The sequence below is a fragment of the Oncorhynchus keta genome, unplaced genomic scaffold, assembly GCF_023373465.1.
Source record: "Oncorhynchus keta strain PuntledgeMale-10-30-2019 unplaced genomic scaffold, Oket_V2 Un_contig_29962_pilon_pilon, whole genome shotgun sequence".
NCBI lineage: Eukaryota > Metazoa > Chordata > Actinopteri > Salmoniformes > Salmonidae > Oncorhynchus > Oncorhynchus keta.
In genome coordinates this window covers 11,878-31,536 of record NW_026286819.1, presented here as the reverse complement: position 1 = coordinate 31,536, position 19,659 = coordinate 11,878, and the positions used below count along the sequence as shown (strand labels likewise).

Here is a 19,659-nt window from a genome sequence, read left to right as displayed (position 1 = left end):
TTTGAACTTCTAATTAAAAAAAAAGAAATCTCTCCAGAAAATAAGTCTCTCACTGTTGCCGTCTGCTACCGACCCCCCTCGGCTCCCAGCTGTGCCCTGGACACCATTTGTGAATTGATCGCCCCCCATCTAGCTTCAGAGTTTGATCTGTTAGATGACCTAAACTAGGATATGCTTAACACCCAGGCAATCCTACAATCTAAGCTAGATGCCCTCAAACTCACACAGATCATCAAGGAACCCACCAGGTACAACCCTAAATCTGTAAACAAGGGCACCCTCATAGACGTTATCCTGACCAACTGGCCCTCCAAATACACCCCCGCTGTCCCCGATATCAGAGATCACTGCCTCATTGCCTGTATCCGCTATGGGTCCGCAGTCAAACGACCACCCTCATCACTGTCAAACGCTCCCTAAAACACTTCTGCGAGCAGGCCTTTCTAATCGACCTGGCCCGGGTATCCTGGAAGGATATTGACATCATCCCGTCAGTTGAGGATGCCTGGTCATTCTTTACAAGTAACTTCCTCACCATCTTAGATACGCATGCTCTGTTAAAAAAAATGCAGAACTAAGAGCAGATATAGCCCTTGGTTTACTCTAGACCTGACTGCCCTCGACAAGCACAAAAACATCCTGTGGCGGACTGCAATAGCATCGAATAGTCCCTGAGATATGCAACTGTTCAGGGAAGTCAGGAACCAATACACGCAGTCAGTCAGAAAAGCAAAGGCCAGCTTTTTCAAGCAGAAACTTGTATCCTGTAGCTCTAACTCCAAAAAGTTCTGGGACACTGTAAAGTCCATGGAGAACAAGAGCACCTCCTCTGCCCACTGCACTGAGGCTAGGTAACACGGTCACCTCCGATAAATCCATGATAATCGAAAACTTCAACATGCATTTCTCAACGGCTGGCCATGCCTTCCTCCTGGCTACTCCAACCTCGGTCAACAGATCCGCCCCCCCCACAGCTACTCGCCCAAGCCTGCCCAGCTTCTTTACCCAAATCCAGATTGCAGATGTTCTGAAAGAGCTGCAAAACCTGGACACGTACAAATCAGCTGGGCTTGACAATCTGGACCCTCTATTTCTGAAACTATCCACCGCCATTGTCGCAACCCTTATTACCAGCCTGTTCAACCTCTCTTTCATATCGTATGAGATCCCCAAGGATTGAAAGCTGCCGCAGTCATCCCCCTCTTCGAAAGCCAAGTATACAAACAGATCACTGAACATCTCGAATCCCACCGTACCTTCTCCACTGTGCAATCTGGTTTCCAAGCCGGTCACGGGTGCACCTCAGCCACGCTCAAGGTACTAAACGATATCATAACCGCCATCGATAAAAGACAGTACTTGTGCAGTCGTCTTCATCGACCTGGCCAAGGCTTTCGACTCTGTCAATCACCATATTCTTATCGGCAGACTCAGTAGCCTCGTTTTTTTAAATGACTGCCTTGCCTAGTTCACCAACTACTTTGGAGACAGAGTTCAGTGTGTCAAATCAGAGGGCATGTTGTCCGGTGCTCTGGCAGTCTCTATGGAGGTGCCACAGGATTCAATTCTCGGGCCAACTCTTTTCTCTGTATTCTGTATACCATTCTGTATACTTCTGGCCCTTCCTTGGACACTGTGCTATCTAACCTCCAAACGAGCTTCAATGCCATACGACACTCCTTCCGTGGCCTCCAACTGCTCTTAAATGCTAGTAAAACCAAATGCATGCTTTTCAACTGTTCGCTGCCTGCACCTCACGCCCGACAAGCATCACCACCCTGGATGGTTCCGACCTAGAATATGTGGACATCTATAAGTACCTAGGTGTCTGGCTAGACTGTAAACTCTCCTTCCAGACTCATCAAACATCTCCAATCTAAAATCAAATCTAGAGTCGGATTTCTATTTCGCAACAATGCCTCCTTCACTCACGCCGCCAAACTTATCCTACCGATCCTCGACTTCGGCGATGTCATCTACAAAATAGCTTCCAATACTCTACTCAGCAAACTGAATGCTTAAACCACCCACCACTGCGGCCTGTATGCTCTAGTCGGCTGGTACTCGCTACATATTCGTCGCCGGACCCACTGGTTCCAGGTCATCTACAAGTCCATGCTAGGTAAAGCTCCGCCTTATCTCAGTTCACTGGTCATGATGGCAACACCCACCTGTAGCACGCGCTCCAGCAGGTGTATCTCACTGATCATCCCTAAAGCCAACACCTCATTTGGCCGCCTTTCCTTCCAGTTCTCTGCTGCCTGTGACTGGAACGAATTGCAAAAATTGTTGAAGTTGGAGACTTTTATCTCCCTCATCAACTTTAAACATCTGCTATAGTCCATCGGTAAATAGCCCACCCAATTTACCTACCTCATCCCCATAATGTTTTTATTTATTTACTTTTCTGCTCTTTTGCACATCAGTATCTCTACCTGTACATGACCATCTGATAATTTATCACTCCAGTGTTAATCTGATAAATTGTAATTATTCGCCTACTTCCATTGCACACAATGTATATAGACTTCTTTTTTTCTCTTTTTTTTCTACTGTGTTATTGACTTGTTTATTGTTTACTCCATGTGTAACTCTGTGTTGGCTGTTCACACTGCTATGCTTTATCTTGGCCAGGTCGCAGTTGTAAATGAGAACTTGTTCTCAACTAGCCTACCTGGTTAAATAAAGGTGAAACAAAAATAAAATAGTAAGTGAATAAAGGTGTTCTTTGTCATACTCCTTCCATCTAGAACTGATGGAATGTTCAGCAGGTATAAATGCAGTACTTAGAGGAAGCAGTAGACTAGAAGGACCTGGCAGAGAGAGAGATAAGAAGCTTTCACAGGTTTTCACACACATCTCAAGATAGTTGTGTAGTTACCCACAGTGCTAACTAAATACAAAATGTGCACTTGTATTTAATGCACAATACTGGTGTGGGAAATGTTTAAAAATATTATTTAAAAATTGTGTGCTACATTGACATTTTATTTTTTATCAATAAGGTCCTACATTACATATTTGTATTACTATCAAATAAAATAAAATCAAATGTATTGGTCACATACACATGGTTAGCAGATGTTAATGCGAGTGTAGTGAAATGCTTGTGCTTCTTGTTCCGACCATGCAGTAATATCTAACAAGTCATCTAACAATATGTTAATTCAACTATCACATGTTATAGATAGGTAGTAACAAGTGCCTCAGGGTATTTCACTTAGTAATGGTTATATAATCTTTTATTTATTTTCTCACTTTGTAACTTCTACTGATATTTATCTGGTTCATCTGCAGAACATGAAATCAGATTGTTATCCTGTAGTAACATGAAAATGTAAATGTAATGTAAATGTAGTAACATGAGGTTGCCAGTGATTTAATGAAGATGTGAGTATTGTAACAGACTGTAGAAAACGTCGGACAATGATGGAGGCTAAACATTTTGAATCTCGTCTGCACATCTAGAATTAAATTGAAATACATGTACTGAAACTAATATTCTACAATAAAATACTGTAGGTATTTGAGCAAACCAATGAACTAACCATCCTGTTAATGACCAGATCCACGTGTATTTTTCAGCATGATAATGTTTGAAGGGAAGGAGTTCCTCTTGGTGTAATAAAACAACTGAAGATTGGGAGACTGATTTTGAGCGATTTTCGTACACATTCATACAATTTTGGTATATTCTTTGAATTTTTCCAGGTGGCTCGATTGTATATTTTTAAATCCCTATTTCAGATCATTGATTTGTTACAAATTCAAAGAACACAATTATTATTTCCTTATAGTACTTCCTTGATACTCCCTCCCAAAGTAGCCTCGACCAATTAGTAAACAATGTCTGACTTCTCAATAGTGACTGACTAAAGGTGTTCCTTGTCATGCTCCTTCCATCTAGAGCTGATGGAATGTTCAGCAGGTATAAATGCAGTTCTTAGAGGAAGCAGTAGACTAGAAGGACCTGGCAGAGACAGAGAGACAAGAAGCTTTCACAGGTTTTGACACACATCTCAAGATAGCACTGTGGGTAACTACACATCTAACTAAATTGAAAATGTGCACTTGTATTTAATGCATAATACTGGTGTGGGAAATGTTATGAAGTTAATACTCATTATCTCTTGGTACTTGGGCACAAACATTTTGGCTCTTTTGCCACTAAATTTAAATTCAATGATCTGACATTATTTTTAATGTGACAGTAGCTTAACACTGCAAGAATGATTGTAGTAAACAAGAGGAGGTTCAACTTTTTAGAGCCGTTTTATAACATTTCACATTCAAGAATGGTTTGTTGTTTGTTACACCACAATTCAAAAGGTTATTTTCTTTTCCCTCCTAGGAAACACTGACCTGAAAGGTAAAATGACTTATTTGTTTTGGAAAACTTCTATGAAAAACATTATTAACTACATTATTTCAAGTTTTACCATTTAAAGTGAAACGGAATGAGAGTGAAATTGACTGAAATTTAAGGTCTTAAGTGTTGATGCCTCACTTTTGCAGAATGTTCTTAATCCTGGTTGTCACAATGTTCTTGGCTGGCTGCTTGGCTTTGCGTGAGTTAAATACAATTCTGAATTATAATGATAAAATAATAGCTTTTGTGCTTTCACCAACTTGTCTTTTCAGTTAGACTTAGGAGTTCTTCTTTGAGACATAAACTAATGTATTAAATCATTGCAGAATGTACTTCAGTTAATTCATCTGCACTTTATTCATAATGTAAAGATCTTTCAGAAATGTGTTGGTAAAATCAAAATGATGTATATATAAAGATGTATTATTAATATAGTAAATATAGTAAACATATTGGCCATGTTATTTTAGCCATCAAAGACCCGTACTCGTATTCCTCTGCGGTGGGTCAGGGAGGTGGCACCCCATTTGCTTCCTACGGTGAGGGACGCATCACAGGAGTCAGAGTGTGGGAGACCAACAACAACTACTACTACTACTACTACTACTACAACTACAACAGCAACAACTACATCAGTGGGTGAGCAGACCCTAACCCATGAACAGACACCACTGACTCAGTCCAACTACACTACCAAACAGACACCACTGACTCAGTCCAACTACACTACCAAACAGACACCACTGACTCAGTCCAACTACACTACCAAACAGACACCACTGACTCAGTCCAACTACACTATCCAACAAACACCACTGACTCAGTCCAACTACACTACCAAACAGACACCACTGACTCAGTCCAAATACACTACCAAACAGACACCACTGACTCAGTCCAACTACACTACCAAACAGACACCACTGACTCAGTCCAACTACACTACCGAACACACACTACTGACTCAGTCCAACTACACTACCAAACAGACACCACTGACTCAGTCCAACTACACTACCAAACAGACACCACTGACTCAGTCCAACTACACTACCCAACAAACACCACTGACTCAGTCCAACTACACTACCCAACAAACACCACTGACTCAGTCCAACTACACTACCAAACACACACCACTGACTCAGTCCAACTACACTACCAAACAGACACCACTGACTCAGTCCAACTACACTACCAAACAGACACCACTGACTCAGTCCAACTACACTACCAAACAGACACCACTGACTCAGTCCAACTACACTACCAAACACACACTACTGACTCAGTCCAACTACACTACCCAACAAACACCGCTGACTCAGTCCAACTACAATACCCAACAAACACCACTGACTCAGTCCAACTACACTACCCAACAAACACCACTGACTCAGTCCAACTACAATACCCAACAGACACCACTGACTCAGTCCAACTACACTACCAAACACACACTACTGACTCAGTCCAACTACACTACCCAACAAACACCGCTGACTCAGTCCAACTACAATACCCAACAAACACCACTGACTCAGTCCAACTAACAACACAACAAACACCACTGACTCAGTCCAACTACACTACCCAACAAACACCACTAACTCAGTCCAACTACACTACCCAACAAACACCACTGACTCAGTCCAACTACACTACCCAACAAACACCACTGACTCAGTCCAACTACACTACCCAACAAACACCACTGACTCAGTCCAACTACACTACCCAACAAACACCACTGACTCAGTCCAACTACACTACCCAACAAACACCACTGACTCAGTCCAACTACACTGCCCAACAGACACATTCTTTCTTTCTTTCATTCTTTCATTCATTCTTTCTTTCTTTCTTTCTTTCTTTCTTTCATTCTTTCTTTCTTTCTTTCTTTCTCTTTCTTTCTTTCTTTCTTTCTTTCTTTCTTTCTTTCTTTCTTTCTTTCTTTCTTTCTTTCTTGTGTTTATTACATATTCAGTTTATGACCAAACAATATTGTTATCGTATCTAACCCAGAGTACAATGTAAAATGTAATTCCTTGATATTCTCTGACGCTACCTGCTGTCTTGGTCTCAATGTGCCTTATCAAAACACAACCAACGTGAAAAGCTTCCTCTGTTTTAGGTTCCAGCTGAGATACGGCAACACCTGGTCTCCTGTGTTCGGTCGCGAAGGGAGTGTAAAGCAGGTGATGGAGCTGTTTAATGATGAGGCCATCGTTGAGGTGTCTGGGAAGTACAACCCAGCAGACTACATCTGCTACCTGGTGTTAACCACCAACATGGGGCGCACTCTGTCAACCGGCCTGCCCAACCAAATCTCCTTCAACTTCTACCCAACCAACATGGGCAATGAGCTGAGGATCCTCAGCGGTCGCTTCAACGGTGCCGGAATCACCTCCATCGGAGCCCACTGGGGATTGGTGGACATGGAAGGGGCTGGAAACAGTACTCTGCAAACAGCACTGGAAACAGTAACTCCTATTTTTTAGGGGGGGGAAAGTAAGTCTTGCTCTTTGGGATGGTATTCCGGATACAGATTAAGCCTAATCCTGGACTAGTTACTTTCAATGGAGATTCTCCATTCAACATGCTTTTTAGTGCAGGAGTAAACTTAATCTGGGTCCAGGAAACTGACCTTATATGTTGGACGGTTGTTTGACAGAGGCTGACTGAACTGTTTTTATTTCACTATCTGTTTTTTATTTCACTTTTATTTCACTGAATGAATTTGAATGTTTTGAAAGTATTTTTGAGGTGATTCCTCACTTGAAGCAGTACAAAAATATTTCTTAACATTCAAATTCATTCAGTTCAAATTCTCATGAAGCATCCATTAGATAGGAATATTAAAACAGTCCTGTCAGCTTGGGTCACAGACCACATGCGTTGTTTTCACATTTTATCACAATAAAGGAAAGAATCATATGGGATTTAAAGGATGAATTATATCTTTGATTAATGGAACAATCTAATATTATGGGAGATAATAGTGTTTCAGGATGTTTCACCTTCACTATTTTATACACACTACATTTGTTATTTGTTGTTCCTTTTCTGCTACATCTGCTTCTGGACATTTGAATAAAAAGCATATCTTTAATCATTATATTTCATTGTATTCCTTTTGATAAGACAATACATACAGTAGTGACCAGAAGCTACGATAAACTAATCTGTCATCTTAACAAACCCTACCTCAATGGTGTCAATAAGGAACTACATTTATAACAGCAACGCCCATCCAATAGTAATGAAGGGAAAAATGGATAGTTACACGTCGGGATATTATTTTCCACGATATATCATGTCGTATCGCATCAACAATATCAAACTATTATGTTTGTGTTAGTTGGTTGTCCCTGCACCAAAACTCTTATTTTCCTTCATAGACTGTTTTCCTTCACATTTTCATTTGAAATAGGAAGCACATATTTGGGGGCAATTTATTCCATTACTTTCTCATGATTTCTAGTCTCTCTGCCACAGACATATAGTGAGCAATGTTTGGAACATCGAATCACAATAAATAACAGTATATAACCACAATAAGTGTAGAATCATGAGAATCATAATACATATCATATCAACACCATATAATTGTTATATTATGGTGCTGCAGAGTGTTTTAGTTAAAGATAAAGTCTGAGATTTGGGAAGCTGTTCAATGTACAATATACAAAGGGACACCACTTTGTGGACTGGGGATGGGACACCACTTTGTTACGAATCACAGACTGTATGGATGGTCTAGATTAGACAGTTTGATAGATGGGGTTTATACAGTATATGGATGGTCTAGATTAGACAGTTTGATAGATGGGGTTTATACAGTATATGGATGGTCTAGATTAGACAGTTTGATAGATGGGCTTAATACAGTATATGGATGGTCTAGATTAGACAGTTTGATAGATGGGGTTTATACAGTATATGGATGGTCTAGATTAGACAGTTTGATAGATGGGGTTTATACAGTATATGGATGGTCTAGATTAGACAGTTTGATAGATGGGGTTTATACAGTATATGGATGGTCTAGATTAGACAGTTTGATAGATGGGGTTTATACAGTATATGGATGGTCTAGATTAGACAGTTTGATAGATGGGCTTAATACAGTATATGGATGGTCTAGATTAGACAGTTTGATAGATGGGGTTTATACAGTATATGGATGGTCTAGATTAGACAGTTTGATAGATGGGGTTTATACAGTATATGGATGGTCTAGATTAGACAGTTTGATAGATGGGGTTTATACAGTATATGGATGGTCTAGATTAGACAGTTTGATAGATGGGGTTTATACAGTATATGGATGGTCTAGATTAGACAGTTTGATAGATGGGGTTTATACAGTATATGGATGGTCTAGATTAGACAGTTTGATAGATGGGGTTTATACAGTATATGGATGGTCTAGTTTAGACAGTTTGATAGATGGGGTTTATACAGTATATGGATGGTCTAGATTAGATAGATGGGGTTTATACAGTTTGATAGATGGACAGTTTGATAGATGGGGTTAATACAGTATATGGATGGTCTAGATTAGACAGTTTGATAGATGGGGTTTATACAGTATATGGATGGTTCAAAGCTGCTTAACTAGTTTTGGTGAGATAGAATGAAAGTAGGAATAAAATATATATTGTATTTGTTTTACAGAATAAGTCTGTGGTTCCTTGAAACATTGTCGTAGTCCCAGTAAATCCGAGCTAATTTAAAATCAAATCAAATCTAATTTTATTTGTCACATACACATGGTTAGCAGATGTTAATGCGAGTGTAGCGAAATGCTTGTGCTTCTAGTTCCGACAATGCAGTAATAACCAACAAGTAATCTAACTAACAATTTAAACTACTGTCTTATACACAGTGTAAGGGGATAAAGAATATGTACATAAGGATATATGAATGAGTGATGGTACAGAGCAGCATAGGCAGATTCAGTAGATGGTATCGAGTACAGTATATACATATAAGATGAGTATGTAAACAAAGTGGCATAGTTAAAGTGGCTAGTGATACATGTATTACATAAGGATGCAGTCGATGATATACAGTATATACAGTACAGTATATACGTATGCAATATGAGATGAATAATGTAGGGTAAGTAACATTATATAAGGTAGCATTGTTTAAAGTGGCTAGTGATATATTTACATCATTCCCATCAATTCCCATAATTAAAGTGGCTGGAGTTGAGTCAGTGTCAGTGTGTTGGCAGCGGCCACTCAATGTTAGTGGTGGCTGTTTATCAGTCTGATGGCCTTGAGATAGAAGCTTTTTTCAGTCTCTCGGTCCCAGCTTTGATGCACCTGTACTGACCTCGCCTTCTGGATGATAGCGGGGTGAACAGGCAGTGGCTCGGGTGGTTGATGTCCTTGATGATCTTTATGGCCTTCCTGTAACATCGGGTGGTGTAGGTGTCCTGGAGGGCAGGTAGTTTGCCCCCGGTGATTTGAGGAACAGACATCGATTTAAATGGGGCAAAAATTATATGGATTTTTGCTATTTGCATTTAGTGTAATGTGGATGATACTGCAATGGGATGGTTGCAAATCTTAAAGTAATGATGTGTGATTTTTTTAAATTATAGTTGTTAAACCTTGAACAATGCTACATTATAGCTTATTATAGAGTCTAAAATGTTAGCTTGACTACTGCTTCCTACTGTATATTCAGACCAGAATCACTAAATAATCTGAGTAAATGTATCCCCCTGTATTGGACCCTCAAGGCATCACAAAGCACAACCTGCGCAACATTTCAAAAGATGTACAGTAGGTGTTTTTGACAAGTTTTCAGTGGATATATACTGAACAACAGAAAAACGCAACATGTAAAGTGTTTCCCAAAAATGTCACAGGCATTTCAAGTTGAGGGAGCGTGCAACTGAGATGCTGACTGCAGGAATGTCCACCAGCACTGTTACCAGAGAAGATTATGTTAATTTCTCTACCATAAGCCACCTTCAATGCCATTTTAGAGAATTTGGCAGTACTTCCAACCGGCCTCATAACCTCAGACCACATGCAACCACACCAGCCCAGGACCTCCACATCTGGCTTCTTCCCCTGAGGGATCGTCTAGACCAACTGTGGGTTTGCACAACCAAATAATTTCTGCACAAACTGTCAGAAACTGTCTCAGGGAAGCTCATCTGTGTGCTCGTCGTTCTCACCAGGGACTTGACCTGACTGCAGTTTGGCAACGTACCTCATTTATGTGGGCAAATGCTCACCTTCAATGGCCACTGGCCCGCTGGAGAAGTGTGATCTTCACAGATAAATCTCGGTTTCAACTATACCGGCCAGATGGCAGACAGCACGTATGGAGTTGTGTGGGTGAGCGGTTTTCTGATGTCAACATTGTAATTAGAGTGCCCCTTGGTGGCGCTGGGGTTATGGTATGGGCAGGAATAAGCAAACAATGAACACAATTGCATTTTTATCGATGGCAGTTTGAATGCACAGAAATACCGTGACGAGATCCTGAGGACCATTGTCGTGCCATTCATCCACTGCCTTCACCTCATGTTTCAGCATGATAATGTCACAAGGAACTGTACACAATTCTTGGAAGCTCAAAATGTTCCAGTTCTTCCATGACCTGCATACTCACCAGACATGTCTCCCATTGAGCATGTTTGGAATGCTCTGGACCAGCGTGTACAAAAGCATGCTCCACTTCTCACCAACATCCAGCAACTTTGCACAGCCATTGAAGAGGAGTGGGTCAACATTCCACAGGCCACAATTAACGGCCTGATCAGCTGTTAAGATCATTTTGTTCTCAATGTTTATAAACTGAACTTCAATTCAGTTCAGTGAACTTCAATTCACTGAACTCAATTCAGTGTTTCTCCACCTCCTTAGCTATCATACTCGAAATCCAGAAAGTGGAGAGCAACACTTATGCATTTTACCAACACATACTGACCAGCTCAAATAGACAGAAGTGTAACTCTCATTCTTTCGACACGAATCCGACCATAAAACCTGGTGAGACAAAAACACTTTTTTCCAGTCCTGTCTGGTCCAATGACGGTGGAGTTGTGCCGAAAGGCAACATTGTTGCCGGTGATATCTGGTGAGGACCTGCCTTACAACAGGCCTACAAGCCCTCAGTCCTGCCTCTCTAAACCTCTTGTGGACAGTCTGATGAACTTTTATATTGTTGTGTTTTGTGTTTTTATGTTGTAAATGTGTCTTTGTATGAAACTTAATGTCCTGCTATTTTGACAAGGTCATTCTTAAAAATGTTTTTTTTTCATCTCAATAAGACTAATTTGGTCAAATGAAAAATATAAACAAATGTGAATTTCAAATGAATCTGGTATATTAATGTCATTGTTATTTTGTTTAGTGTATGTCTTTTTAAAATTCCTATCAGTGGTGTGTATTCATGGATGCCAAGGGAAGCTGGGCTTCCCCAAAACTTTGTCCAAGAAAAAAAGAAAGAAAGGTATAAAATCATGTATCAATCATCCCTCAATGTTTTATAATTTTGATAGTTTCGCTGATAGTGTAACATTATCAAGCCTAAAAACTATTTTCTTTGAAGGGAAGACGCGGTGCTTTTGAAATAATTTAATTTGTCTCTTTCATTATTCTCTTTTCATTTCTCTCTTTTCATTTCCCTCTGTTGTGTATTGTTCTTGTATGGGTAAGGTATTCCTTTGCAATCTGTTAACATGTTGTGAATCAGTGTACTGCTCTCTTACTCTGCATTTAATAGAGATAAATAATGCATGTCTATTACCCCTTCTAGATTTGGACTAATATGTAGCATCTATTGGGGCCTTTGTTGAACTTTGTGCTAATGACAAAATCTTTTAAAAAATGGCACAATCTAAATATTCCCCCTAAAAGCAATGCCAAGCATTTTTCTGCTCCATCAAGTAGTCAAACAGGCTCGACACTGCAGTGAGATCATGAACTTCGGTGATACTTTCTGGATCTGGGTTGGACTTTCCTGTTGTTATGATGATTAAGTTCAGTGACAGACAGATATATCCCCATTCCGTTCTATTCATTAGGCAGGCAGGTTGTGGGAAACTGTTCTAATTGTCAGAATCTGTGTCTCTTGCCAGACAGGAGAGAGATATATCTCCACACACAGGTCTGTTTTAGAGTAGTGAAACATTCACATGAAATGTTAGAGATATCAGAAAATTGCTGCCATCTGTCAGTTAACCATCATTCAACCAGTACTGTAACCAAGTCAATAGACTCTAGGGGTTATTTGTATATGTATTTATTTTGGATCCCCATGCTGCCAAGGCAGCAGCTACTCTTCCTGGGGTCCGGCAAAATTAGGGCAGTTGTACAATTTTAAAAACATTACAAAACATTCATTACAGAATTCACAACACAAAGTGTGTGCCCTCAGGCCCATACTCCACTACCACATATCTACAATGCAAAATCCATGTATATGTGTGCATAGTGCGTATGTTATCATGTGTTTGTATGCATGTGTCTGTGCCTATGTTTGTTACTACACAGTCCACGCTGTTCCATAAGGTGTATTTTTACCTGCTTTTAAAATCTGATTCTAGTGCATGCATCAGTTACCTGATGTGGAATAGAGTTCCATGTAGTCATGGCTCTATGTAGTACTGTGTGCCTCCCATAGTCTGTTCTGGACTTGGGGAGTGTCACGAGACCTATGGTGGCATGTCTTGTGGGGTATGCATGGGTGCCAGTATTTTAACAGCTCGGTATCTTCAGCTTGTCAACACCTCTTCCAGAAACAAGTAATGAGGAAGTCAATCTCTCTTCCACTTTGAGCCATGAGTGATTGACATGCATGTCATTAATGTTAGCTCTCCGTGTGCTTTTAAGAGCCAGCCGGGCTGCTTTGTTCTGAGCCAACTGCAATTTTCCCAAATCCCTCTTTGTGGCACCTGACCACATGACTGAACAGTAGTCCAGGTGCGACAAAACCAGAAACTGTAGGACCTGCCTTGTTGATAGTGTTGTTAAACCAGGGCCTGTAGGACCTGCCTTGTTGATAGTGTTGTTAAACCAAGGCCTGTAGGACCTGCCTTATTGATAGTGTTGTTAAACCAAGGCCTGTAGGACCTGCCTTGTTGATAGTGTTGTTAAACCAAGGCCTGTAGGACCTGCCTTGTTGATAGTGTTGTTAAACCAGGGCCTGTAGGACCTGCCTTGTTGATAGTGTTGTTAAACCAGGGCCTGTAGGACCTGCCTTGTTGATAGTGTTGTTAAACCAGGGCCTGTAGGACCTGCCTTGTTGATAGTGTTGTTAAACCAGGGCCTGTAGGACCTGCCTTGTTGATAGTGTTGTTAAACCAAGGCCTGTAGGACCTGCCTTGTTGATAGTGTTGTTAAACCAGGGCCTGTAGGACCTGCCTTGTTGATAGTGTTGTTAAACCAGGGCCTGTAGGACCTGCCTTGTTGATAGTGTTGTTAAACCAGGGCCTGTAGGACCTGCCTTGTTGATAGTGTTGTTAAGAAGGCAGAGCAGCAGCATTTATTATAGACAGACTTCTCCCCATCTTAGCTACCGTGGTATCAATAGGTTTTGACAATGACAGTTTACAATCCAGAGTTACTCCAAGCAGTTTAATCACCTCAACTTGCTCAATTTCCACATTATTCAATATGAGGTGTAGTTGAGATTCAGCGTTTAGTGAATGATTTGTACAAAATATAAAACTTTTATTTTCAGAAATATTTAGGACTAACTTAGTCCTTGCTACCCATTCTGAAACTAACTGCAACTCTTTGTTAAGTGTTTCAGTCATTTCAGTTGCTGTAGTAGCTGACGTGTATAATGTTGAGTCATCTGCAAACATAGACACACTAGCCTTACTCAAAGCCAGTGGCATGTCGTTAGTAAATATTGAAAAAAGCAAGGGGCTAAACAGCTACCCTGGGAAATTCCTGCTTCTACCTAGTTCTATGTTTTAGAGGCTTCCAATAAAGAACACCCTCTGTGTTCTGTTAGACAGTAACTCTTTATCCACGTTATAGCAGGGGGTGTAAAGTCATAACAGCAGACTATGATCCATAACGTCAAAAACTGCACTTAAGTCTAACAAGACAGCCCCCACAATCATTTTACCATCAATTTCTCTGAGCCAATCAGCAGTCATTTGTGTAAGTGCCATGCTTGTTGAGTGTCCTTCCCTATATGCGCTGAAAGTCTGTTGTCAATTTGTTTACTGTGAAATATCATTGTATTTAAAAAGGAAATACAAATATTTAACTAGGCAAGTCAGTTAAGAACAAATTCATATTCACAATGATGGCCAACCAGGGAACAGTGGGTTAAATGCCTTGTTCAGGGGCAGAAGGACAGATTTTTACCTTGTCAGCTCAGGGATTCAACCCAGCAACCTTTCAGTTACTGCCCCAACACTCTAACCACTAAGTTACCTACTGCACCGGCATCTGGTCAAGCACAATTCTTTCCAGAAGTTAACTAAGGGTTGGTAACAGACTGACTGGTTGGTAACAGACTGACTGGTTGGTAACAGACTGACTGGTTGGTAACAGACTGACTGGTCAGCTATATGAGCCAGTAAAGGGGGCTTTACTATTCCTGGGCAGTGGAAAGACTTTAGCTTGCCTACAGGCCTGAGGGCACACACTTTCTAGTAGGCTTAAATTGATGGAGTAGCAATATCGTCCACTATTATCCTCATTAATTATCCTTCCAGATTATCAGACCCCGGTGGCTTGTCATTGTTGATAGACAACAATAAAAAAAAATATCTCTCCACACTGACTTTACAGATTTCAAAAGTACAATTCTTGTCTTTGATAATTTGGTCAGATATACTTGGATGTGTAGTTTCAGCGTTTGTTGCTGGCATGTCATCCCTTAGTTTGTTTATCTGAAAAAGTAATTAAAGTCGTTTGCAATATCAGTGGGTTTTGTGATAAATGAGCCATCTGATTCAATGAATGATGGAGCCGTGTTGGCTTTTTTTCCCCAAAATGTCATTTAAGGTGCTCCAAATCTTTTCACTATCATTCTTTATATCATTTATCTTTGTTTCATGGTATATTTTATTTTTTATTTTTCTTAATTAAGCTTAGTCACATGATTTCTTAATTTACAGTACATTTGCCAATCAGTTGGGCTGACAGACTTATTTGCCATACCTTTGGCCTCATCCCTATCAACCATACAACTTTTCAATTCCTCATCAATCCAAGGGGATTTAACAGTTTTTACAGTCATTTTCTTAATGGGTGCATGCTCAGTAGTAACTGGAATAAGCAATTTGATAAATGTGTCAAGTGCAGGATCTGGTTGCTCCTCATTACACACCACATACCAGCAAATATTATTTACATCATCAACATATGAATAACTACAAAACGTATTGTATGACCTCTTATACACTATATTAGGCCCAGCCTTTGGAACTTCCTAGATATGGCTATTATATTGTGATCACAATATCACATGGATTTGAATACTGCTTTAAAGTTAATTTCTGCAGCATTATTAAAGATGTGATCAATACATGTTGATGATTTCATTCATATGAATTACATACATCTTTATGTGACCTAACTACTTTACAATCAACAAAAAAAATTAAACGCAACATGTAAAATGTGAGTTTCATGTTTCATGAGCTGGAATAAAAGATCCCAGAAATGTTCATTATTTCTCTAAAACGTTGTGCACAAATTTGTTTACATCCCTGTTAGTGAGCATTTCTCCTTTGCCAAGATAATCCATCCATGTGACAGGTATGGAATATCAAGAAGCTGATTAAACAGCATGATCATTATACAGATACACCTTGTGCTGGGGACAATAAAATGCAACTCTAAAATGTGCAGTTTTGTCAAACATCACAATGTTACTTACTCAAGTTTTAAGGGACCATGCAATTGGTATGCTAAATGCAGGAATGTCCACCAGAGCTGTTTCCAGATAAGGTCATGTTAACTTCTCTACCATATGCCGCCTCCAACGTTGTTTTTAGATTGTTTGGCAGTGCGTCCAACCGGAATCACAACCACAGACCACATGTATGACGTTGTGTGGGCGAGTGAATTGCTGATGTAAATTTTGTGAAAAGAGTGCCCCATGGTGTATGTGGGGTTATGATATGGGCAGTCATAAGCTATGGACAACGGACATATCGAAGACAATTTGAATGCACAGAGATACCGTGGCGAGATTCTGAGGCCCATTATCGTGCCATTCATCCGCAAAATTCACCTCATGTTCCAGCATGATAATGTCGCAAGGATCTGGACACAATTCCTGGTTCTCAGTTCTTCCATGGCCTGCATACACACCAGACATGTCACCCACAGAGTATGTTTGGAATGCCCCGGATCAACGCGCATGACAGTGTGTTCCAGTTCCTGCCAAAATCCTACATCTCCGCACAGCCACTGAAAAGAAGTGCGACAACATTCCACAGTCAACAGCCTGATCAACTCTGTCAAGGTATCCGTGACCAACAGATGTATATCTGTATTCCCAGTCATGTGAAATCCATAAGATTAGGGCCTAATTTATTTATTTACATTGATTGATTTCCTTATATGAACTGTAAGTCAGTAAAAATGCTGTAATTGTTTCATGATTCAGTACCAAGATGGCATAGCAGTGAAGACATGTTTGTTTGTTCCTCTCGTGTACTTTTGTATTGTTTGAGTTTTTGTATATACATTTCAATTTATTTTCAATCTCTTTTCGATTTTTAATTCGATTATACCTTCCGGTAACCTGCCTCATCCAATGTGATACGGAATCGCTATTATTTTCAATTTTAGAACACATTCAAGAACCTCCAGAAGCTAACCAGCTAATTAGCTACAAGCTATTTAGTCATTGTTAGCCACTGCTAATGGCTTTTACCATCTGCAAAGATACCAGCCCTGTTTTTAGCCTAGATAATACTTGCTAGTCTACCAGTATAGGACTGTCTCTCCACAACAACGCTGGATTCCTGTCGTAATCCCTGGACCACTACTTCTGATCTTCACAGCTAGCTTGCAGCTAGCTAGCTAGCTCACAGCCTGCAGCTAGCTTGCACTCACCGTGGCATCCAGTACCAAAGCTATCCCTGAGGCCCACCTCCCAGCCTACTCAGCTGTTCACCCGAACCCCACTCATACACGGCTAGAGCCCAATACTCCACCGGATCCTTGCTGTAAACTCTGGACCTTGGCATCGGATCACCGCTGCTACCGATTGGCTATAGTGGCTGACGCCACTGCCACGAAGCTAGCACCAGTTAGCCGTGAGCCAGGCGCATCTCCCGGCTAGCAAACAAAATTATACAATACCTCTATCGCCATCTGGCTTGGATTCTCTGTCGACACGGCGCCCCACCTCACCACCACGACCGGTCTGCCGATGAATGTGCCTTCAACCGGCCTCCGTCGGAGCAGACGCTCCTACTAGCCCCTTGCTACTAACTTTAAACGCCGTGTCGCTAGCGTAGTGGCGGCTTCCCTGTTCCATCTACTGCTGCCCCCTGGACACTATGATCACTTGGCTACATAACTGATGCCTGCTGGACTGTCCATTAATCACGGTACTCCATTCTGTTTATTTATTTTTTTCTCTGGCGGCCCCAGCCGCGAACTCAGGCTCTGTGTGTAGTTAATCCGACCCTCTCTGCCTAGTCATCACCATTTTACCTGCTGTTGTTGTGTTAGCTGAATAGCTGTTGTTGTCTCACCTGTTGTTTTAGCTAGCTCTCCCAATCTTCACCTGTGATTACTTTATGCCTCGCTGTATGTCTCTCTCAAATGTCAATATGCCTTGTGTACTGTTGTTCAAGTCAGTTATCATTGTTTTAGTTTACAATGGAGCCCCTAGTTCCACTCTTCATACCTCTGATACCTCCTTTGTCCCAACTCCCACACATGCGGTGACCTCACCCATTACAACCAGCATGTCCAGAGATACAACCTCTCTTATCATCACCCAGTGCCTGGGCTTACCCCCACTGTACCAGCACCCCACCATACCCCTGTCTGCGCATTATGCCCTGAATATACTCTACCACGCCCTTGGACTAAGAGCAGCTATTATGGAAGACATCTATGCAAGTCCCTGTGTAGTTCATGGAAACAGGTTATAGCTCACATCATGCAGCGAGGGCAACATAAATCTACATACCCAGCATGAAAGAAGATGGAGTGCATTCCAGGTAGAAAAAGTTAGATCAGCTAATTGCTCTATAGTCAGCAGAATACGAGCAGAGTCCCCCTGACAAAGCAGATACTGACTGTGGAGTTGTCCAGAGCCAAGAGCCGGTGTGGATAGTTCAGATGAAAGATCTTAAGGAAAGGGAAACTGGTTACCTAAGGGAATGGCCTGTATGGGGGGGCAGATGAGATCAAAGCTATAAATTAGATCCTGGCAGGATTAGAGTCAAGTATTTTTTGGTGGTCCACTCTCAATGAGAATGTGGATTGGATCAATTATATCTATTAAAAATCCACAGCGCTTCACCAATTATATCAGAGATGTAATGAATGGCTTGGCAGAATAGAATAGTCTTGGATATGTTTGCTGGCTGAAAAGGGTGGGAGTGTATTTATTATTTTTCTTTAACCAGGCAAGTCAGTTAAGAACAAATTCTTATTTTCAATGATGGCCTAGGAACAGTGGGTTATAACTGCCTGTTCAGGGGCAGAACGAGAGCTCGGGGGTTTGAACTTGCAACCTTCTTCCGGTTACTAGTCCAACTCTCTAACCACTAGTCTACCCTGCCGCCCCATGGAGGTATGGAGGTAGTTTGGACCCCGATGACACAGCTCCGGGTGGATCAGTGACCAAGGCCTTGGCTGGTTTACACACCCTAGCTCACGAGTTGGCCGTGAACTCAGGGGTGGATACTTCTCTGACTAATTGGGTTGACAGTGTGTTTAGAAGATGGAAAAATGTTATGATTACTGTGTTATGGGCTAACTTCACCTGTGTGACTGTGTTAGTTTTGTGCGGATGTGTTTGATTGCGTGTATGAAAGTTATCATTTCCAGGACTCTGGAGAAATCAATAACACAGATGGTGATATATGGACCAATCCTAAGCTCTGACCAGTGGAATACAAAATACATGGCTCCGGACGTAATCGAAGAATCCGGATCCTTTCACTCGCGAGGAGACCATATTTGATGTTTGGGGAATTTAGATGTTCGTGTTTCAATGAAGATTGTAACGAAAATTCTGATGAGAAGAGTTATGATTCTGATGTTGGCCTAAAAACAGTCAGTGTGAATGCAAGAATTGGGTTATGTTTAGGTGAT

The 19,659-nt window shown here is 41.0% G+C and overlaps 1 protein-coding gene across 3 annotated transcripts; it reads left to right on the top strand.

Annotated features, from left to right (window-relative positions):
* The first annotated feature begins 3,893 nt into the window (after positions 1-3,893).
* Positions 3,894-7,487, top strand: LOC127923512 (zymogen granule membrane protein 16-like). 3 transcript variants are annotated; one of them, XM_052507566.1, is made up of 5 exons: positions 3,894-4,036; positions 4,352-4,369; positions 4,516-4,568; positions 4,840-5,008; positions 6,504-7,487. In XM_052507566.1, exons 3-5 carry the CDS (start codon positions 4,517-4,519, stop codon positions 6,868-6,870), a joined length of 588 nt encoding a protein of 195 aa, XP_052363526.1. In that variant the 5' UTR covers positions 3,894-4,036; positions 4,352-4,369; position 4,516; the 3' UTR covers positions 6,871-7,487. The 3 variants fall into 3 exon arrangements, with proteins under 3 accessions (XP_052363526.1, XP_052363527.1, XP_052363525.1); XM_052507567.1 differs by having other exon boundaries at positions 3,897-4,032; XM_052507565.1 differs by having other exon boundaries at positions 3,920-4,032; positions 4,352-4,568.
* Positions 7,488-19,659: the final 12,172 nt, after the last annotated feature.